The following is a 23,641-nucleotide window of genomic DNA, read 5'->3' as shown; positions in this document are numbered from 1 at the left end:
TGTACAGGTCCCGACAAAAGTTTACGTAACATGCGAGCGGTGTATTTTCTCCTCGGTACGACACCCTAGCGGCAAGCGGAAGCTGGCGAAATCAGGCCAATTCACTGCCTCAGAGGGGTGGACGACTGTGCTCTTAGCGATGCACAGCGGTAGTTTCGGTATGACTACTGTTGTATGTGCCTGCAAAGTGAGTTGTATTTTACTGTTGTGCTCGCCAACAACACGTGATTCACCGATTGTTGAGACAGGGAGCTCGCCGCTATCATCGTGATAACAAGGATGAATCATAGTGGCAACACTTTACGGTGTATTGCTTTTATTGGAAAGCCATGATATGTAGACAAGAGAAAGAAAGGTATCTGGTAAACAGTTGCTTTATTATGGACGACACGTGACGAGCTGATAAACAATGGACGCTGAAATTGATAATTGATTGATTGATAAGCAACTGACGTGAGTCACGAGTTGTTGACGAGCACTACAGTTAAGTCCAACTGACTTCGCGGGCACATACAACAGTAATCATACCGAAACTACCGCTGTGTGTCGCTAAGAGCGCAGTCGTCCACCCCTCTGAGGCAGTGAACTGGCCTGATTTCGCCAGCTTCCGCTTGCCGCTAGGGTGTCGTACCGAGGAGAAAATACACTGCTCCCGTGTTCCGTAAACTTTTGTCGGGACCTGTACCAACAAGCCCATCAAGCTACTCTAGTCAGTCAATACACCACCAGGGCTGGTGAGAAAGGGGGGTGACTCCATGGTCCTCATCAGGGGCCCAAATGACCCAAGGCCCGTCGCAATCCTATAAAGGGGAAATAAAACAGGTATTGAAACATTTATTTTACTGAAAAACAAGCTTTAGGATGGAGTCCGTCCTTCATCAGGTGCCATACCTAATACCTGGACTATATGTTATCTAACCGCAAAGAGGGGACCTGGGTATGACCCCCCTAAGGCCAGCAATTTCTCTCTGTCTCTGTACATCACACATATACTGCATGTTTCAGTTAGATCCCCGGGCTATTCACGAATGGGTGCACCAATCGAAGAACTTTCCTTTTTACAAGTATCTGCCTGACACTGCCTGCAAGCTGCGCACCATGCAAATAAGTGGGAGGCGCTCATTATTTAAATAAAACTTCAGATGAGTTTCATGAAACAATGTAACTTCTAAGTGGGCCACGTAACTTTAAGGGCTTCAGTGGACACCTTTTCGAGAAAAATCTGCCACTGAAGCAGGTCATTTGTTGCAGTAATTAATTGGTTTTGGTTTACATACATACTTTGTCACGGTGAAGTGCGAAAGGACATAATTCATTGGTGGACAACGGAGTGGAAGAGCGTCCTCTTGGCGCTTCACCACAACCAGCCACAACGAAAATATGTAAACTGAAACCAATTAACTACTGCAACAAATTACCGGCTTCGGTGGCAGATTTTTTCTTTGAAAGGTGTCCACTAAAGTTCCCAAAAGGGGTAGCACCCATTTTAATACTGACGGTGCCCTGCTTTAGGAGTAACGTTTTTTGACGAAACTCGTTTGAATTTTTATTTAAATAGTGAGTGCCTCCCACTCATTCACACGGTGCGCAGCTTGTAGGTGGTATCTGACAGACACTCGTAAAAAAGGAAGTTCTTCGAGTGGTGCACCGGTTTGAGAATTATTTAGCCCGGGGATTTGACTGAACCACCCTGTATATACACTATCCATGAAGTCCAGTGAATGACACGAAAAGTTACAGAAATCGTTGCGTGACACAATTTAAAAAATGGCACAGAGGGATGCAACAGCAGCTGTCAAAGCACAAGAACAACAGCTGCGGGATACCTGTTTCACAAGTGGAAAAACAACAACAAAATCGGCAAAACACCGTATGTTGCGCATACGGGATTTACGGTAATGAACCTGGCTCAAAGATACCAGATTCAATTAATTGACGGTTCGCAGAGAGGTACGAATCTTAAGAATTATTCGCAATGTCTGATATAGCACCAAACGACTAGATGCTTCTGTCTGGTACTTGTAAACAAAAAGGAAAGGGAAGTGCTGTTCAAAAGTAATGCCGTAGAAGGAACTAATCTTGCAGTTTAATAATTCGCAGGTTTGAATGGGGAAGTATGTGTTGTACCGTGGAGATCTTCGGACGGCTGGCATTAGTGTCGGAACTAGAACAATATTTTGGGAGGGGTTCTGTTGGGAGTTTATGCGGGAGAGGAGGATTTCGCCTCATTTTCCCTTTCCCAAATGCCCTACCAAAGGTACCATTTTGGGGAAGCTTGTCCAATGACAACATGTCGGAAAGGAACAGTGAACATGAGCGACAGAAGTCGGATGGTCAGCAGTGATAAGTGTTTCCAGGCATGTTAAAAGAAAAAGAATAAATTGTGCCCCTTGAGCCACTGGAAATTTGTGGATTTTCTAATTACTACATATTCCAGTGCTATGCAGAGATCGAGAAGTTACACGCGAAAAGAACTCATTACGAGTTAAGTTACCGCGTGAAAAATGGAACTAAGGTAATAACGAAGTTCTTCAGCCTGAAACTTAACTCGCAGTTACGGAGTTACTTAAAAAAAAAAGAACCAGCTACTTCCAAGTTACTTCGGAAGCAAAATAGCACCACACAGCTGCAGCGCGTGTGAGCAGTTCAATTCGACCTTAAGTTGTGTGCGGAGGAGTGCAACACACTTAGATCGTTTTGGTTTATGTCCAACAATCGGAATGCTTTGCATCTTACTCTCTCTGGGCGCACAATGGTTCAGCCTCATTTCAATGGCAGCAGTTCTTGCTTCCTGAATAAAATACTCTCATTGATTGAATATAACGTTTTATGGCGTACATTGCCACGAAAGAACTGGAGAGAAAACAAGGAAATATGTGAACGTGACTGAAAAAGCAAATTAAAAGTAACTTGGAACTTCACTTAAGTTACTTTGGCAAAGTTACCTGAAAAAGAAACAACTTCCTCTGAAAGTTACCACGGCGCAAAAGTAACGAGTTAAGTTACAAGTTACCAAAATAAAAAGGAACTTAGTTACGGTAACGAATTACCTCGAACTCTGCTGTGAGCCACTCGAAATTTGTGGATGCTCTAATTACTACAGTGCTATGGTATGTTAGTGTTCGCTCTACCAGTACATCGTGCTATTCGAGCTATGTGTCTCTTGTCTGTCTGTGTTACTTCGTTGCTGAGCTAGTCATAAGTGGATGTCATATGTTTACTCACTGCAGTGCAGGGGGTAGATTGACACGTAAAGCCTATTTGTGTGGCGCTAATTCTGTGTTAGCGCCGCGAAGCAACTGTGCCTATGAGCGGCATACAGATGTGAACAGATGGAGAGAGGACAGCAGGAAAGAGTGTGCGTCCTGGGCAGACTTCATGGAAACTGCGCCGAATATTCGTCTGGAAAGTCTTCGGAAAACCTCGGACGGCACAGCCAATGGTGGGAATCGAACCCATCACCTCTCAGTCTTCAGCATGACCTTCGCTACCACAGTTCAACAAGCGGAACCAGCGAATAAGTCACTGGTGCGTTGCTGAGTGATATGCATGGTGACATCCCACTTTGAAACACGGGACAAGCTCGTACAAGCTCTGATTTGGTGATTTTAATATCTGGGATTTTGAACGGGTGCTGGAAACTTCGTCTTATGTGAACGAACGGCTCGTCACCACCGCGGCATACGTAGGACCAGTAGCACCATTAGCATCAACATCAACGTAAATAATTGCATCGAGGCGTGCATCGAAACAAGAGCTAGTGAACAGATTGATTGAACCATCACTCCTATCTTCCTAAGTTTTCGTGGAAAATTAATGTTCGTGCGTGTGTGCGTGCGTGTTTGTGTGAGTGTGTGTGACAGATAGCTCGACAAACGAACGACGCCAGCACCGCGACCATCTCCTGTGCTCGTGTCGTCCAGTTCTTGCTGCTAGCTGCTAGATCGAGGGCGGTGAGTGTGTGACGACTGTGTGTGTAGTGTGGTGTTTTTGTTAATCTTGCATGGGAACAAGTGCAGGATGCTGCATACGTAGTCTACTAATGTCGTGTGTGCACACGACATGTGCTGTGAAAATGTGTGTTATTTGTGACAACCTACTTGTCGTCCTCTTATGATCCCCTTCCGCAGTCGTCGAAGACTAGCTTTTGTGGAGCTCGGGGAAGTGATTGAAAAGTGCAGGAAAGGAAATGATAAGCGTGTGTTGACGAATATTTCGTGTCTAACGCGCGTGCTAATTTTTTTTCTTCTTTTTTTTGCATAAGTCACGTAAAGTCACTTGCCCTCCCTTCCCAAGAAACCAGGCACAGCTGAACCTCAGTTTGCAACTGGGCGTTGGAAGGTGTCTGCTGATTTGTTGTTCTATGTTTTCTACGTTTAATTGCATCATCCTTTTCAGCCGGCCTCGATGTATCACTCGATAACGTGTTTGCGTAGATCGCATATTATGGATTTGAACCTCGTCGAGGACTTCAGGGCACACTAAACTGTTGGCCAGGAGACAGAACTGATGTTCTGAGGCTGGAACAACATAGAAAGGACAAATACATACAAAGCCTCAAGTTGCCCAAGAAATTAACGATGAAAGTCACTGAAAAGTTTAGCCAGCTGTAGGACTCGAACCCACATCTTCTGGATTACCAGTCCAGGGCTCTTTTATCTTTCATTGTTGGCCAGGCTTTTGGAAATCAGGAAAACACACACACCAAGAGCGAAAGTAGGGATTTAATTGTACTGTCATGTGTGGGCTCAAGGACTTTCATTGTTTACAAAGGAGATGGAGTCCCAAAATCAAAACACCTTTCTCCTGACTCTGATACGCCAGCAGACGTCACTAAGCAATTTCAGACGGATGAAACCCCCGTATTTCCTGGCTCGGTCACGAATGACGTCTTAAGTCGTCAGCTCTTCCTAGATTCCCACAAGGTCAGCTGCATCTCGCAGGATAGATCTTGTAGCCTGCAGTGAGGTCGGTAACATTCTGTCGCAGCTGCGGAAAAGTTAAAAAAAAATAAAATAAAAGTGTGGCTTATAACATAATCTCACTGCTGTTACTGAATGCTTCTGGAAGAGATGTACGAATAATATGTTGTGTTGGGATGTCTGTCATAAATGTAGTCTAGTGACTGTTCTAAAACATTCTTAAGAAGTGCAGCAATATGAATGGTGGCCCACACCACTTTCAGACTTTCCGCTGTGTTTTTGCAAAGTAAATTGGTTTCTTATTAATCGATAAATTGCTGCCCATTTCATAGTTTATAGACAATGTTTCATGTAGAGTGATTTAAAAAAAAAACATATCAAGAAATCTACTTGTCTGCAGCACTTGTCTGGTTAAAACGTACTCATCTGGGGGGGGGGGGGGATTTTGCCATTACTTGTGGTCTCTTTTATAAAGTTTAATTTGGGAGAAATTGAATTTTCCCAACTTATCTCTGAAATTTTCCTAGTCAAGCTCACATTATTTTACAGAAACAGCATGTCAGATTTACTCTGTTGCATTACAAAATACATTCCCTACTACTTTGGTAACAGCTGAAAAAAAAAAAGCAACAACCGTAGTTTCGAGACATAGTTCTGTTCTCTGTCAAGTTAGTACAAGATGCAGTGGAAGAAGGATTTCCTGTTTCCTTCTCGCCTTTCTTTCAGATAACTTTGCGTCACAACCTTGCTGCCGTTGTCATCAGGAGCGTGGAAAACAAAAAGTTAAAGGGCCAGTACATGGCCTCCTTGCATCGCTTCCTTAGGAGATCTCGGTGCAGCTGACGATTGATGTGCCTTGAAATGGCATTTTTTGCTTTTTTTTTCTTTCTTTTTTCAGGCTGTTGCCATTGCAGTAGTGAGCGTATTTGCGATTGAATTTAATCAGAGTGTCATCCAAGTTATGCCACGTACCATCCGAAATATCACGAGGAGAAAAAATGAAATTCAACTTTTACAGTTAGATCGGTTGTTACGACTGAACGTGTGATTGATGGAATTGTCCTTTACAGCAATAGCATTTGTGAACACCTTTATAAGTATGAACTATGTCAGAAAGGAAAAATAGTTATATTCTACTGCAGTGGCATGGGACGGAGGTTCAAGTATCGTATCTGTACATTGTTAAAACGTAACGTAAGTTCTTCAGCCTGAAATGTAACTTGCAGTTTGGAGTTACTTGAAATAAAGAACGAGTTACTTCCAAGTTACTTCGGAAGCAAAATAGCACTACGCAGGTGCAGTGCGTGTGAGCAGTTCAATTCGACCTTGAGTTGCGTGCGGAGGAGTGCAACACACTTAGATCGTTTTGGTTTATGTCTAACAATTCGAACGCTTTGCATCTTACTGCCTGTGGGCGCACAATGGTTCAGCCTCATTTCAATGGCAGCAGTTCTTGCTTCCTGAATAGAATACTCTCATTGATTGAATATCACGTTTTATGGCATCAAATGCCACGAAAGAAGCGGAGAGAAAGCAAGAAAATATGTGGACGCGAGTGAAACGCGAATTAAAAGTAACTTGGAACTTCGCTTAAGTTACTTTGGCAAAGTTATCCGAAAAAGAAAAGAGTTCCTCTGCAAGTTACCACGGCGCAAAAGTACCGAGTTAAGGTACAAGTTATCAAAAAAGCAGCATCAAAAAAAACTTTGTTACAGTAACGAGTGATCTCGAACTCTGGAAATATCCTTGCCGCAACAAATGTGGTGAACAGCGCTCATGCTTCTCTTAGTGTACATTGTACGCAAAACGGGTAAAGTACAGAAAGTCCTAAGTGTAAGTTAAGTATAAGTGTGCTCAACACTCTCATTTGCACAATAATGAAGCACATTCATTCAGGGTATGTGTTATGTATGTTACACAGATAATGTAAGCATAGTACATTTTGATGTCCTGGACAGGTGTTCCTTTTTCTTGCAGATTATCGAGCCACTTCCTGCAAGCCACGGCAGACGACAAACTTTCAAGACACCGTATGAGCCAGGCGTGTCTCAACTAATTAGATGCACCAAGATCTAAAAAAATGCTGGGGGAGCTCTGCACAGATGACATCAACTGGATGTTGTTAGTAGTCATGTGTTGTAATTGCCAGTACTTTTCATCGCGAACAATGATGAACAACAATTAGCAGATGATGAAGGGGAGATTCATTGCCAGGGGCGATACTCTACCCCATTGCTGGAGGTGATGCGGGCAATGAAATAATGAGTGCCCCTTCACAATAAGGATCGAAATCCTATATGCTATCCAGAAAGGTGAAGAGAGCTTTGAGGGCAGTGCGTTGGTGGGCTGGATGTGGCCAGGGACCAAGCAATTTTTTTTTAGAGGGAAGGGGCAAGAGTCTAACTCGCTAAGGGATGCGGAGAGTACGGTTCGTGAAGGTTGGTAGTGTGGGCAATGGAGAAGAACGTGCTCTAGATCTTCTACATCTCTGCATTGACAGCATCTAGGAGAGACAACTTGTCTCAAGCGGCAACTCCACTGCATCGTAAAAGCCACTCATTGCATCTAATTAATTAATTAACTGAGGCAAATTATCTTTTAGAATAGTAGTCTAAAGGCCAAGGTACCAATATAAATGTGAGTAGAGCACCTTGAGCAGCATTTGACCGGTGTTTTTCCAACAAGGTTATTCTCCTTCCCTGGCCAAACAGGAAGCTGCAAAGTTCCAATAATTCCAGGTGCATTCTTCTCGTGCTCACTCCTTGCAACCAGTGTAAGCGGGCAGTACCTTTGTATTCTCTTTGGACAGCGCGACCTGCAGCCCTGCAGTTTCGCATTCAATTCAGGGTACAGATTGAGTAGAGCGGGTTCTTGGTAGAGTGAGAGCAAGGGTGGGGGCAGGGCAGGAGAAGATGATGATATGCGCAGCAACGTGGTAGTGGAAACTGCACAAATAATTGTGGTCTTGACAAAAATGGGAAAGCTGTTGTCAAGAATGGCCAAGGGGTGTTACAGCAAGTATGTGTCATATCATGCAGCTGTTAAAGGGTGCCTTCTGTGGCCTGCAGTTTGTGCTTGCATGTAACTTTTTGCGGAAATATGGTGATATGGGAAGTGCAGGAAGCTGGGCCAGTTGGTATATACTAATAAATTATCAAATTTTGATTTTATGTGCCCACGAACAACGGTAGCCTTAGTAATGGTGCACAAGTGAACTGATGGAAGACTGTAAAGGAATATAGGGAATATTGGGATAATAATACAGAATAAAGATTAAAAGAAATAATTAATAATTAAAGATTAGTAAAGATTAAAGAATAAATATACTGATAAAGGAAAATAGGAATTGGTATAAAGGAATATGCACATACAGATGGGACAAAAGAGGGTGGCACGCACGCCAAGCGCTCCTTACAACTGAACTTTAATTATAGAAAAACCTCACATAATCATGTGCACGAGCTCAAAGCCATCCCACCATGTCAACATAAGCACAAGTATGTCAGATAAGAAACGTCAAAATGACACCATTGTGCACGTGATAATAAACTCTAACGGAAGTGACAGGTGCGACAAAATTCCCATGATTGGATTAAAAATTAAAGTTCCTCGTCCATCAGAAAAATGGAAGCTTCACTAATACAACTGGAGCCATTTCTTCTTATCTCAGCAGCTTCGACTATCTTTCTTTTGAGCTGGCTGTTTGCTTTTCTTATTGCATGAGTTCTTTCAAGAGCTTGGTTATACTGAAAACACCACCTCTACACCGAATTTCTTTTGCAACCTTCTTGAGATTGTGCGCAATTCTGTGCACATAGAGCAATACTTCAAAGTTGGACTTCTTTTTCTCTCTGAATGGGTCATATTATTATTCTTGAGTTTGCATAGTAACGACTTGGCCACAGTATGCAATGAGTTCTGTGGAAAACCCGCCTTTGATAGACATTCTGTTTGCGAGCAACGTATGAGTGCATGACTTCCGAGGGGCATTTAACCCAAAAAAGTCATTCCCTATTTATATATTTTCAGCGCTAAGCATGTGCAGCAGTGCAACTTTCATAGCTGCAACAAGTTCATGAAGACCATTTTCAAGTTCGAGCTTATGTTACGTCTTCATTACCCTAAAGAGGTTCACGTTCAGTGTGTACCCAGCTGAAAATTAATGTTATTGGAGAGCTGGGTGAAATCTGTGCCACTCTGTTGCAGGACTGACTGAATATACTTGTTTAAAGAAAGTTTGATTTGATCCAGATGTAGCTGAATTCATAAATGCCAAATATCTGAGCCAGTAAAAAAAAAATTCTGCTTCTTTTTCACTGGTACATGCACTTATTACACCATTACCTTCCACTCATCTTGTAAGGTTTGTCTCTCCAACTGCATATTTATGCTGGCTGGAATACTGATGCTCTAACCAGAAATATTATTCCTACCGTAGTACATTCACGCAGCTTTACGCTGTAAATCAAGTAGCCCATGTTATGGCAACACCAATCTGAAAAACAATTTCTGTGCTTTCAGATCCTCCACAGTTTCTGGGTGTCGCTCAGGTCACATAAAGCAGCGTGACGAGCATTTGAAGAACTTCTGATGTCAGTAGACTGTGATAAGATTCTCTTGCATTGGACTACTTGTCATCACTCTTTCCCTGCAGCCTATTGTGCTTCAATTGATGAATTGCTTCATTAATTTAATGAGGCAATGTACATGCAAGACTGAGAAGAGCTTGAGTGATAATTTCGTGTTGAAAAGTCACAAATGCACCACATTTTTGTTATCAGATGGCCTGTGTATAGGATATGATGCCTACTTGGTTAGAACAAGCTATTAAATGTTTATTAAATGTTTTGCACAGTTCATACAATCTCATGTGAATACGTGTCTTAAACAATGCAAACAACTAGAATTGTATTCGTACATGTCTCAGTGATCATAGTAGAAATATTACATCATTGAATTTTATCATTAGAAATATTGCAGATTTAATTGCTCTCACATTTTTTTTGTTTCATCCTGCCCCTCAACATGAATGTGTTTCCAAGCTTCTAAGGTATTAACATTGCCATTAACTGGCATTAACTGGCACATTACAGCGTAGTGCTATGTACATTTTGCACAGTGTATAATTTCGTAGCTCACAGTGTTATGCACGATGGTTTACGCACTGCCTTCGGCTTGTTCTACGTTGACCGCTAGTTATATTTCATGTCACGTGGCAGTCAGTATGAGATGAAGGATGCACCAACATTTTCCTAAATTATTGCCATTGTGATGGGACTATTTGGGAAGCGTTAAGAAATCATTTCGGTGCCCCATTTATATCATGAGAGTGCCCTTCAACTTGTACCACAATTTCTGACCTTTGATTTCTCCCTGTAAAAGTGCACCCACTTGGAGCACATAAATGGCATGGAAACATGGTTTGGAATTAAGGCGGGATTGACGCGGACGTTTGATTCAGTGTTACCGGATAACATACAGTTTTGCCTTTTCTCCAGAAGTGTAGTGCCGTTGAGGGGTTTCATTAACTAACTGAGGAACCCAGCCCTTGCTGTGTCATATGGTGGCCACTGCAGTGGTGCAGGTTGTGCAGCTAAAGTCAGGCTCTGTGAAATATGCTGAAAAAAAAAAAAAAGAAAAGTACTAATATGTTTGGCAACCCAAGAATTTGCTCTCTTATTTATGGGAGCGCATAAATAATGTGAGCAAGTAAGAGTATTTCTCGAAGCTGTAGAACCTGCTGTTCGGGGAAATGAATTGTTAACAAAGAAAGGAACAGAAGGCAAGCCAAACAAGCCAGCAGTGAATTGTGTTGTTGTTACAGTTTGTAAGCTACAGTTACATGCACTTGGTTACATTCACATCAGCCTTGCCCGATTTGTTGTACCCCGTTGGTCTCTTTAGTGATGCTAATGCACTATTACTCAACTTCTTGCCCTTGCATAAAAGTAGGGTCTGACTTTTTCTGATGAAATGCCGTTACCGGATTTGGGAGGGAAAAAAATTGGGTGCTACTGGCGCATCCGGGTATGTGTCACTCCCCCCCATAATTGATCCCTTTCCATACCGGACGGTTCTCGATACATAACAATATCATACCGCAGGCAGAAAAAACAATGGTGTGCTTGTAGACAACTCTGCTTGTCGCCATACAGAAAGAGAAGTACAGTTAAACTCCTTTATAGCGAACACCTTTTTAGCGAAAACACCACTACGCCTAATTTTTTTTGCGGTCCCACTGGAGCCCTATAGGTCCAATAATGGACATCCTTTTTAACGAAAATACCTCAACTGCGTTTTTTTTTTGCTGTCCTCTGAGTTTCGTTGTAAAGGAGTTTGACTATACTGGTGCAGCGTGTCACCCCCTCCCGTCGTGTCACCCAGTATGGACCTCACCCCGTGGTGATGCCACTGGATCAGCACCACATGTTCTAACATCAAATGTGCTTTGCATCCTCATTGGCGTGCTCAAATAATATCGCACTCGTATACATTCGTATACGAATAATTAATAACAATTCGTAATACGTTCGTATAAACTGCTAGTAAATAGTGCACATGATACAACCTGGTACGTAATTGAAATTCAGCGAGAAATAGGGTTCAGGCTGAATTTGTCCTGAACTGATTCGGGAAGGAATAATCGGGTTCGGGTTTAACCCCCAAAAGTCAGGCCCTACATAATAAGTGGATACAATGAACCATTATTATGACCACGGACCACGGTCGTTCCCGAAAATTTTGGGCATAATGCGGAATTCTCATATTAACAGGGGGGATTTCCATAAGTTTCACTGCATTGTTCCCCAGGAGTATAGTCGTAAAGCGCGTATGTCAGATTATCGGGTGTCATCTTAACGAGAGTTCACTGCATAACGAAGCTTCAACTTCTTCGTGGAAACTAGTACGGGAGAATTACAAGGACTGTTTTCTTCTGTTTCAAGCAACCATGATGTACTTGGTTCCCAACACCACCTTCTTCGTGACTTCAGCCGCGACGGCCGCTCCGGCGCCATCAAACCCTGCCCTTCTTGCGCCGCCGAACACGTCCGTGTTGTGCAGTGCGCGGTGTCGCCCAGCCCCCACGGCGGGAGACACGAAGGCCAGGTTCCCGTGCAGTTTCTGTCCGTACAGTTGCGCCTCAGAGTCCATGTTGATTCGTCACCTGAGGACCCACACGGGGGAGAAGCCCTTCAGGTGCAGGTATTGCCCTTACGCGTCCACGCGGGAGCACAGCCTGACCCTGCACGAGCGCAGGCACACGGGTGAGAAGCCCTACAAGTGCGATCGGTGTGATTACAGAGCTGCTTCGAGGACAACCCTGAACTATCACGGGAAAACTCACACGAGGACTTACAAGTAGAAGTTTTTTCTTTTTTTCTTTTGTACGACTGTTCAGATATTTGGGAAACGTGCAATATGGATAGGTAGAGCCCGAAGTTTTAGGATTTAACTTCATTGTACCCCGAATTTGCGCCCCGAATTGAAGGTTGTCTCCTTAGGGTAACACCCGATTTTTACCTGGCAAATTGCCCTCACTGAGACGTCCGTAGGAATGCACACTAACTTGTTTAGCAGAAAGTGCAATTAGGTACAGGGTGGGTGCTATAAAAGGTCAGTCACATTTTTGCGCATGGCCAGGGTCGGATCCAGACCCTCGGTTTTGGGGGGGGGGGGGGGCGGTGTCTTTGTCGGAGCGCGTAGTGGGGGAGGGGAAGATGGAAATGTAGAAACTGACGTTTTGTGTGTGTGGAGAGGCGATCGCCCAACCACCCGCCCTTGGATCCGCCACTGCGCGTGTCGCAATGCCTACTTGACAGACAGACTGCCTGGACAGGCTACCACAAAGTGCACAATTTGTGCCAGGAAGGCCTCCAAAATATCGTGGTTACTAGGCACTGCATAACAAAGTAAATACCACTGTTGTAATTTTAAATATCGCTTTTTAAAGTAAATACAACCACGCAAATGTTTGTCTTCATGCATTTTTTATGCGCTATACCAATGTAAGCACGGTGGTCTGCCACTAGTTGAGTGCAGCTTCCGCCTAGGGGCGCTAGCAGCGTCAAAAGCGAAAACAAATTCGTGTCGGCTAGCGCCCCTAGACGGATGCTATACACAACAATTTGCAGATCGCCGTGTTCACATCGGTATATAGCGCATAGGAAAGGCATGATGACGAACGTTTGCGTGGTCGCATTTACTTTGTTATGCAGTGCCTGATAACCACGATTTGTTCGGAGCCTTTTCTGGCACAAATTATGCACTCTGTGGTAGCGGAGGTCTGTCTGTAGAGTAGTAGGTAGTTGTAGGTATTGTCTGTAGTAGTCTACTACGTACCAGTCTACTACTGTCTGTAATAGTAGGTCTGTAGAGTAGTAAGTAGGTATTGCGCCACATGCGAAAATGTGACTCACCTTTTATAGCACCCACCCTGTACATCACTCTTTGTACCAAACCAGTACAGTCAGTTTGAGTAAGTAAGCCAGATTTCTTCCCGAATTTACAATGCTGGAATTTTTTTCACCCGAATTCGCATGAATTTAGAGGACACGTTCATGTACCCGATTTTTACCCGCCGAATTTAGAAAAAAATATTTCCCAAAAACTTCAGGCTCTTAATATAGGGTGTGATCTCTTGTGATGTTAAACATATTAGTTCCTGCATCGTCAGTACACAAATTCTTGTTGTTCATGTTTTTATGGTTACAGAATGAGGATACCCGTTTTAGCCTGCAACTCATTTCAATCTGCAAAACATAGTTTCTCAGTATTGCCCATTTTAGTATTTGTTTTGATGAGACATTCTGGCCTGCTGTAACCTGCAGTGGTTTACCCAGAATCCCAAGCATGGAGGGGTGTGAGAAAAAATTGGGGGGGGGGGGGTCACTATTATAGTTATGTCATCACAGCTTAACATATCATTACCGACATATGTCTAAAGCTCATATCGCCAGGGCACCCCCTGTAGGGGGTACACAGGTGAAAAAGTTAGGGGGGTGTCACTGAACATTTGGGGGGTTGTTAGGGGGGTGTAGGGGGGGGTCTGGATAAATCACTGGTAATCTGTGTTTGTCGTATGTCTTGCCACTGTAGAAAAGATCCCAACATTTGGAAAATACTAGGGATGTGCCAACCAAATCCACGAATCCTCGAATCCTAGGCAGAGATTCAAGATTCGCGAATCCGAATCCCAGTGCCCAAAACGACAAATCGAATCTTTCCAATCCACCAACCACATTTGTTTGTTTCTTTCTGAAATTGGCGCCTGCGGAGTTCACTGAAAGCCTCATTGGCCGACAGGTGCTTTCTTGTTTTGTTTGTTTACATTGCTCTGAACTGAAAGAGTTCAGGCAGGAACTGTTACATTACAAGTTTAAAAGTAACATGGTTTTGCTTTTGATTGTTGCTTAGTTTTATGGAAATAATTCAGACTCGAGAATTTACGGATTTCTTATAGTCGACGAAGAACGTGTTAAATAATTTACGTTTAAGAAGAACTATATGGGTATATTTTCTTCTAAAACCGAAGCGTTATTTAATTTGTTTTTCATTAAACCAACGTATCATATTCAGCTTCAAAACGTTTTTCACTAGAAGTGTTTTTTTTTTCTCTGGCTTTCTAAACTCTTGTTAAAGGAAGGCTTAGAAAGATTCGAGATTCGTAAGATTTGTGGATCCGTAGTACCTTCCCTGGATTTGGATTCGGGTTCGGAATAATTTTCGATTCGTCCCATCTCTAGAAAATACCGTGGAGCAAATCTCTGGCAGTGTGCTACTCTTTTATGGGGCCATTACTGTCAACCTTTGATGTACGAATTCTCTCACGGTGTGCTCTGGGACCAAACGCGTCCCCTTCCTCATTCCAAGCCTGGACTTACGAATCCCTCTCCCTAATCCTGCTGACATAAATTGCGCAGCCTGAGTGAACTGTTAACGCGAGCGCAACATTTTTAGCCCTCACTAACGCCCAAGCAATGATCTAAAGGATGGCAGTGACCAGAAGAACATAGCCTTGGGATGTTGACAAGAGCTTGATATTGGCATAGTGTAATGGAAGCATACATGTCTTTCACTCAAGAGAGGCATGGCTTCGATTCTCGCCGCTGCCACTCGTTAATTTTTTTATCAGCTGTCGTTCTTCTTCAGCTCAGATCCTGCAGAGTTACTGAAAGCTTTATAGTTAGGGCCTGATTTTTTCGGGTTACATTTTCTAGCGAAATCGGGGGGTAAATATCAGGTTATATTTTGCTTCAATAATTCGGCTGTAATCGGGGTGAACTGAACCTGATTCAGCCTAATTCTTGTTGAATCGGATAGAATCAGGTGTAAATCTTTGGTCTACTCGGCATAACACACACCTGTAGACACAGAGCCCATGCATGTAAGAGGCACCAGGGGCTCTGTTTTTACAGTTTGTACGAGCATATTTATGCATTTACAACACTTTCCAAAGTTGTGTGTTAGTTGTGATGACTTCAGATCCCCCGGTCCTGCAGTCTTCGAGCGAATATCCGGTTAAACCCTGTTTTTCCCGATTTGAATCGGGGGGGGGGGGGGGGGGGGGGGGGGTAAGTATCGGGCTTAATCGGGTATAACCCTAAAAAGTCGGGCCCTAATTATAGTATAGATCATACATGCTACAATATCTCTGTGTAGCAAAAAAGTCTACTTTGGCATTTTAGAATTGATAACCTCATTCCCTTATCAATTGTACCCAACGAGTCTAATCTCTGAGCCGCAGGTATATCCGAACGTAGTGCTTCTCGCTGACTGCTTGTTCAGCCTTTGTCCATTATTGGCACACCCAATCATCATCACAGTTTTGTCAACTGTTTTCGAACGAGTGAAATTGTTCACCATGTATCAAACCTCCTCCATTTTGCTTTCGTCGCTTAAATTTGCACCTCTGTATTGCAGCATCTGTAGTTTATTCTTTTTTCAGTGGTGCTGTCCTGCACGGAAGAGCATGTTAGTGGGAATGCGATACAGATCTGTCAAAAGCTTCGTAAACTGACGCTTATTTGTTGCAAAAATGACTGAATGGCAGTTGGGTTTCAACTGGGCCTAGCTTTTATGTTTTGAGAAACCAAGCATCACCAACAAAAGCGCTATTTGTCCCTTTGACCTGTAGAGAGGATTACCTCCACTCTGTATTCATGAATTAATTAATTAATAATTTATAATATCATTAATTCGTGAATCTTAAAGGCACACAAAAATCTCGAGCACATATTGGGGAGATGAAAATGCGGAATTCCTATAGTCTGTGAAGTTTTGAAGAGACTAAGGAGCTCTAGTAGACTGGAAGGACTTTTCAATGAGAACTGTGGCAAAAATACAATAGATCAATTGCGCCATTTCTTTTATCTAGGCACCACGTAGCTGAGCTGGGATTTGTCAGCTTCCTTTATAGTAGTACACATCATTTCTGTAGACTGTGTCCCTTGTACTAGACCTCCCGAATATTTGGCACATGTTTTCTGGCATGTGGCAAAGACACATTGCTACTTCTTCAAATCTCTTTTAAACCTGCACATAACACGCAGTTTTCCAGAGCTTTTATATATGGTGTGTACTTTTGTGTGAGAAACTATTATTGTGCAGCTCTTAGTACTTTTTAGCTTTTGTACTTTTCAGCTTTCAGTGTTTTTTTTTTTAATACTGCAACCAGAATTTTAATGCTGAAGCACTCAGCTCATCATTTGTGCATAGAACAGGTACATTTCGTGCATGCACATATTATATTTTCTTGGAGAGTTTGGTTGAAATACGAACTCGTGTCGATGGTGGAAAATTGGTGTCGATAAATTTTTGTCGAGAGGCTCTATTTTGAAGAAGCTCCAGCATATTCATTTCTTTACACGTTTCTGCTGGCAACCCCTCCTTGATAAGTTCACCCTCCCGCAGCAATTTGGAAAGTTTTATCTCCGCAGATAAAGACTACCTCAACCTGTTGGCATGCCATCTTATTTGCATGGTGGGATGCTCGATACATATACTGGGTTGTGTGATTTCATGTACTCTTGCTCGTAATTTCTCGATACACTTTCTTAAACCCCTCATGATCAGTGTTGTGGCAGTCCCAGCCTGCAGGTGATGGCCTATCCGTGATTTAATGGTGGAAAAGTATTCAGAGTGAATAATGGAGTAGGTGATCCAGTTCCTCACTAAATTAAACGAGCACCGCTGTGGGAAAGCAGGGCCTCGAGGGTACATTTGCACGATGCCCAGTTGCAAAAGAAGGCTAATTGTTAGAGGTGTTTGTTCTGTGTCTGTGTATGCCATGCCACTTTATATGAGCTGGTAATTGAACTGGGTGAGAGCTGGCATACTTGATGCGACGAGTGTTTGGCCTCATTTAAGCAAACTGTAATGGTTGAAAAATTTTGATGCATGTGGTGTAGTAAGTCTTGCCTGCCATACCTAGTGGCAGGAGAGTGTGACCCCTATTTTTGGTGTCATCCCAGACGTTGACTGACACAGAAGTGCATTAGAAGGATTCCATAAAGAGCTTTACCTCTTTAAAGGGACGGTCTCGTACTCCCTGCCCCTTTCATAAAGTGTACCATTCCATTGCCCTTTGTTGAAAATGGAATACTGCTAATTTACCCGACAAAACACGCCACAGTTATTAAATAACCGAATTAAATTGATAAAGATTGCAGAGCACGCCGCGATCTGTGTTGGCAACAATAAGAACGGCCTCGTCAACCTGCGGGTAAGTCCGGGATAGGATACAGAAATCGTCTGCTTTTGCGCCTGCTAGTGCATCAGTGTGAGCAGACGACTTTCAGAAGTTACTGGGCACCGCGGCAACTCTCGTACATTTTCTTTCAGTTCTCAGGTGAAAAACGCGCATTCACAGTAGTGGCAAGCATGGTGGTTCAGAACAACTATGTTAATCCTCAGAAACAAGTTAAAAGTCGCAGAACAACCCCATCCACAATCACAAATCTGAAGTCGCTGGCCATCGGCGGTCGCGGTCGCATTACAGCTCCGACCAAAAATATATTACGCGCGCTTCCATTACACTCCCCGTTGTACACTGATCATGCTTCGAAATGAAGTGTCGCTGACGACGTACATGGAGAAGGAGAACGTGTTTATTTAAAAACTACATTAAATACTCGCGGAAAGAAAACACGTGACTTAGCTTCCACAGCTTAGTGATTGTGCGCCACATTATGGGAGACCCCACAGTCAATGCTCGGACTACATTCTCCGCTCGCGGAGGTATATGCCTGAGTGTCCCCATTTCGCAATTACCATGACAACGACGACGCACCCGCGGGCCGACGTCATAGGTGACGTATGCATGAGAGAGGCGCAGCTTTCGTCGTCTGCTCTTACGGCACGTTTCGACAAATTCCTCGAAAACGACTTGGTTATTCCGAATGAAACTTTGATAGTTGTTTGTGTACAGCACTCGTGAAACTAGTTTTGGCTAAGTTTCGAAATCGCCCCGGCTATACGAGACCGTCCCTTTAAGCTGTACCAAGTTACTGATTTTATTGTCCACGTTTGTAGTAAGCTGACTGTGCCATTCTTGCCGTGCAAATCCTGTAAAATGAGATTGTTGCGGTTATAAGCATGTACGTAGAATGTAAATACATTTTGTGAAATGTATGACAGCCATGATGTGTCTTAATGTCCCGTTTCTGGATTGCTGATAGCACTTGAGTGCATTTTGATGATACAATTAGGGTGGAATATACGCGTAATAAATGTGCAAAATTGTACTAATGTAGTTGCAGCTGCAGTTCTGAGATAATTTGGGAGGATACTAACACGTTGATTGTGCAGGGATTTTAGGTTCCCATACTGCATACCACGGGAAATTGTGTAGGAGCCATTCCCTGGGTAGACTGAAATAGGAACTTACTTAGCTTTGCCATTATTTGGCAGTAGCTTTCATTGTGAAGTGGGATATTGACATTTTATTCACTTAATTGGGACCTTACTCATTATGTAAGGGGCAGATCTAGGGGGGGGGGTCAGGATATCCTGACCAACTCCACCTAGATTCAGGAGGCCTGCTTATCGCCTCCTCTGCAAAAGAGGAGGCAATCTGCATCGCAACATCGACGTATGCAGTCAGAACTCGTCTGCTAATGCGATACTGCAAATTCAAGAACCGTGAAATAATTTCATCTAACTTGGAACCTGTAGACACGAACCTGTAGACAAAAAGTGCAACAAGCTTTCCAGAAAATCAGTCATGAGAAAGATATGTTTTGAGCTTCATCTTACAGTTTTTCCTGTTTAATATGCCGAGACGTTCCATCGTTCCGTCACTGCTCGAAGACGATGGTGGTTCGTCTCAATGGCTACGACCACGGAAGGGTCGTTTGTGATTGGCTACTGCCGTTGCAAACATGCTCCTGATTGGCTGACCATTAGTTGTTATGTCATGTCAACGAGCAAGCAGGTTTTCTCTATCGAGGTGGTGTTGTCCTGACCCTCTCCTCAATTTCTGTCTTTACGTTGTGTTTAATAGACCTTAGATTGCGTATCTAGCACGCTGTCCATGGCTGGACCCCCCTCAGAAAAATTTTGGATCAGCCCCTGCCCATAGGGCATTGTGTTTTAGGGTTCGACTCAGTAAAACCTGGCTTTACCATCCCAATCACGGTAACTTAGTGAACCCCAAAAGCCAACTTGGCAAAGTTCCAATTCAGCTACCAATACGGACAGTGGGGAACACCAAGCACTGCACATTCGGCACAACTTTCGTTTCTTTTTTTTTTCCATTCTATTAAGCATATCGAGGCCTTAAATACGTACAGGGTGTTTCACCTAACATGTTGTTAATTCCTGTAAAAACAAACTCTACTTCTCGAAAAAGATGCGGTCAATGGTACTTACCTTCTGAGAACTCTTGCCACGACTTGCGTCGGTTTTCGTTACCGTTTTTTGCAGGAAGGTTAATTTTCAGAATTGAACTCGAAATTTTGCCAAGCGAAGGCAATGTTTGTTATTATTTTTTTCCCAGAAATAGACATCCCATGTAGGAAATACACCGCAACCAATTCAAAGATACGTTTTCCCTGCTCCGTTAGCAATAGCGGGAAAAAAAAAATTCAAAGATTGTCGTTCCTAGAATCACAGAGTGCCAGCCACCCTCATGTCGCAGTCATGAAGCGCTGCGAAAGGGAGCCTCGCCTCACGGCTTCAGCTCCTCGCTCAGTGTCACACTAGCTGTTGCTGCTGATAAGAACATCCCTCTGTCACTGCCATATTGTTTCTCTTTTCTATTTTTCCTCTGTCTCTCTCCACAATTCCTTTGATTTTGGTTGAATTTGGTTGGGGTGTATTTCCTGCATGGGCTGTCTATTTCTGGCAAAATTTCGAGTTCAATTCTGAAAAACAAATTGCAAAAAAGTAATTTTTTTGCGAGAACTAATAACACGTTTGGTGAAACACACTGTATACTGCAGTGAAGGCGCAGTAGATACAAAGCTACCATACAAAAACAATTATTCCATCCTTATGGTACTGCCAGCAGCAGTCCCTAAGTAACGCTGCTAAGTGCAACGGAAACGCGTATCACCTTGAGAGCTGATTAGAACATGACCGAAACACACACATACATGCAAAGAAAATATGTCTCTTTCTTTGTGTTCAACTAGCAGTGTTTAAAAGCATGATACTGTAATCCGTTTTATATTCTGCAGATTTCTACCTTCCACTTGTTCCTCCACAAAAGTGCCAGTCATCCAGCCAAGACCAGCTGCAGGCTGTTTGTGCCTTCCAGTGCCATACGTACGCAACTCATGTGTGTGACGGAAATTACGCAACACTACCAATGTCTAAAGAAATGCTTTGAGTCATCGTTTTCTGTGTGCCTCGTATGTAGTATTTAACGGGCAGCATGCCAGAGATACTGCCTGTACCCTTGTTAAACTCATTTATTACAGTTCCTTATTTTCCAATGTTTTCAGTATGGTATACTGTTTAAGGTTGGGGTTATTGAAGGGGTTCGCTGATGGCCAAGGCATACGTGATCGTGGCATGCAGCATTTAATTGAAATTGAGCAGTACTTCCCATATTGTTTTAGCTTAACATGCTAGCACAGTTTCTGCAAGAAACATGAATGATGTGATGATGACATTTTGCAACTGTCACAAATGAATAACGGGAAACAACAGTGAGTGTGTGGAGAGTGTCACCCTTTTCAGCTTAGATTAGATTATTTGCAGCTTCTGGCACTACTTTTTCTCAATGGGTGCACTTGTGATACATAGGGAAAATTAATAAACGATTGATTGTTCTCATGTTACGCGAAAGCATTTAATTCGACGGAAATTATTATTTATAATGAGAGGATAGAGAGGTAGCAAGCGAGCTGGTGGTATAGATCCATAACTTAAAAACCCGAGACTAGGCGACTAGGCGCGCGGTTTGTCGTTTTTTTTGTTGCCTAGTCTCGGGTTTTTAAGTTATGGATTATTATTTACTTTCATTTTTACAATACAGAAATGTGGGTGCCAGGTATTAAGGAACAAGCCTGACAAAGCACCCGGTCCCTCGTAGCAATACAGTGCTAACTACTCATGTAATCCACAGGTATATTGTACAAACCTGTAACAGAAAAACAACAAATGGGAACCTACTATGCGGAGAAACAGAAACAGTACTTGTTATCCTGATGGCATTAAGAATTTGCAAACAGCAGATGGTTGTATAATGATCTCTTATTAACAGAAATGGCACTGTTAACAATCTGATCAAAATTACTCAAGAAGAAGAAGAAATAAGGATTGAAATTATACTTGAAACTTGGAACACTGGCAGTTTTTTTTTTTTCTGGCATAAGAAGTCATCATATGCAATGGATCGTATGTGCATTCCACGGGGCAGTGACATGAGCATCTTTCCGAATCGAGCTTCTTGATTACATTATAAATTTATCGATTGTGAGTGTTCCTGGTCAGGGGCATAGCAAGGGAGAGTTTGTCACAGATACTCGCAATAGTACTATAAATGTTGCAGTTTCAATCCTCGAAAAAACATTTTCTTGTTCCGTAAGTTATGAACTACTACATGTCCCATTTGTCTTAAAGGAGCATGGAAAGGACCTGGAACGTATATTTTTTTGCACCATCATGTGAGCACACTACCTTCGGGGAACCGCCACACAAAATATTTCCTTTGAAAAGTGCGAATTTACTGCGAAAATTGCTTTGCAAGGGTGCGCAGCGACTCCTCGCGTCCCTTGCCGTCAGGTTGCCAGAGGACTCTTCATTGGCCACTGAGAATCATCTGCTAGCGAGAGCGACCAGTCAACACCACCTAGATACAGAAAGCCTGCACGTTCGTTGACGTGACATAAGAATTAAGAGTCAGCCAATCAGGAGTGTGTTTTCAACGGTCGTAGCCAATCACAAACGTGCTTTCAGTGGTTGTGGCCATCAAGACGAACCACCGTCGTCTGCAAGTTGTGATTGACCATCCCATAAAATAAAATAAAGCGCAAGACGGTCCCATATCTTTCTCCAAGACTTACTTACTGGAAAGCGTCTCGCACTTTTTGTCTACATATTTAGGTCTGCAGGTTCCAGGTGAGCTGCAGTCATTAGCGGGTTCTCGAATTCGCGGAACGGTGAACCGCAGTAGCGGACGAATTGTGACTCTTAATGTCCACGCAGCGAAGGAGGGAGAGGACACAAGGAGCAGGCCTTCCGTACGTAGGTGGCGTTGGACCAGCCAAGACGCACGAGGGGCGGCGCAAAAAGCGACTGCGAAAAGAAAGAAAAAAGGAAAGAAAAAAAGTCACTCACCTCAGTATTGGCGGAGCATGTGACGTTGCGTACTGGCAGCCGAGGGGAGCAGGTCTTCTGACTCGCAAGATTGAAAGCTCTCTTGCGCTCCAGAATAACACTCGTGGCTTCCATGCGAATGTGTGTCCCAGGGATTGTAATCTTAATTTCTAGATGTTAACGTTGCCTCGAGTGTGAGGGAAAACGCAGGACGAACACAGGACGAGACGAACGCATAGTTTATGTGTTCGTCTCGTCTTGTGTTCGTCCTGCGTTTTCCCTCAGACTCGAGGCAACGTTAACATCAAGTCGACACCAGCTAACTTGCCTACTCCTCCTATGTTCATCGTAATTTCTAGTTTTCGAGCCTTTCCATGCTCCTTTAAGCTATTATTAATGTCTTTTTCATTTGGTTTCACGTCTTTTCTGTTCCTTCTTGTGTATTCTGCGTAGCAATCTCTGTTTACCTACGAAATTGCCCCGTAAACGATGAATGCACACCTCTTTTGACAGGGGTTTGCCTGGAAGGCTCTCCTTCTGACGACGCCAACCTCCTGCCTTCGCCGGGGTCCAGCTACGAGCGCGAATTCGGTCCGTCCTCGACGGCGCATAAGCAGTACGTAGCGAGGCGCTGGAAGATGTACAGCGGAGAAAAGCGATACAAGTGCAGGTTCTGTTCTTACACGACTGCACGAAGCGACCACCTCAAGTCCCACCAGAGAACCCACACGGGGGAAAAGCCGTACAAGTGCAGGTTCTGCAATTACGCGGGAGCCCAGAGGATCACGCTGGTACAGCATGAAAGGAGGCACACGGGAGATAAGCCCTACAAGTGCTCGCTCTGCAACTTTGCTGCTCCGTCCAACAAGGGACTGAAGTACCACGAAAGGACTCACCAGAGGGACAATCGCGTCTATTGAATGGAAGCGGGCCCACAATAAACCACCATTTAATTA

The 23,641-nt window shown here is 43.4% G+C and overlaps 1 protein-coding gene across 5 annotated transcripts in view; it reads left to right on the top strand.

Moving 5' to 3' along the window:
- The window catches only part of LOC135370775 (zinc finger protein 64-like), a 24,805-nt gene extending 1,164 nt beyond the window's left edge, over nt 1–23,641 (top strand). The window contains exons 1-5 of one of the 5 annotated variants that reach the window (XM_064604611.1): nt 3,297–3,953; nt 6,900–7,043; nt 9,444–12,187; nt 20,600–20,687; nt 23,199–23,314. In XM_064604611.1, coding sequence (XP_064460681.1) covers nt 11,872–12,187; nt 20,600–20,687; nt 23,199–23,226 — 432 coding nt within the window. In that variant the 5' untranslated portion in view covers nt 3,297–3,953; nt 6,900–7,043; nt 9,444–11,871 and the 3' untranslated portion in view covers nt 23,227–23,314. The other 4 variants (XM_064604610.1, XM_064604607.1, XM_064604606.1 and 1 more) reach the window with 4 other exon arrangements.

The sequence above is a fragment of the Ornithodoros turicata genome, chromosome 10, assembly GCF_037126465.1.
Source record: "Ornithodoros turicata isolate Travis chromosome 10, ASM3712646v1, whole genome shotgun sequence".
In the NCBI taxonomy this organism is placed as follows: domain Eukaryota; kingdom Metazoa; phylum Arthropoda; class Arachnida; order Ixodida; family Argasidae; genus Ornithodoros; species Ornithodoros turicata.
Note: the sequence above shows the minus strand (reverse complement) of the source record. Positions and strands in the feature narration are given on the sequence as shown.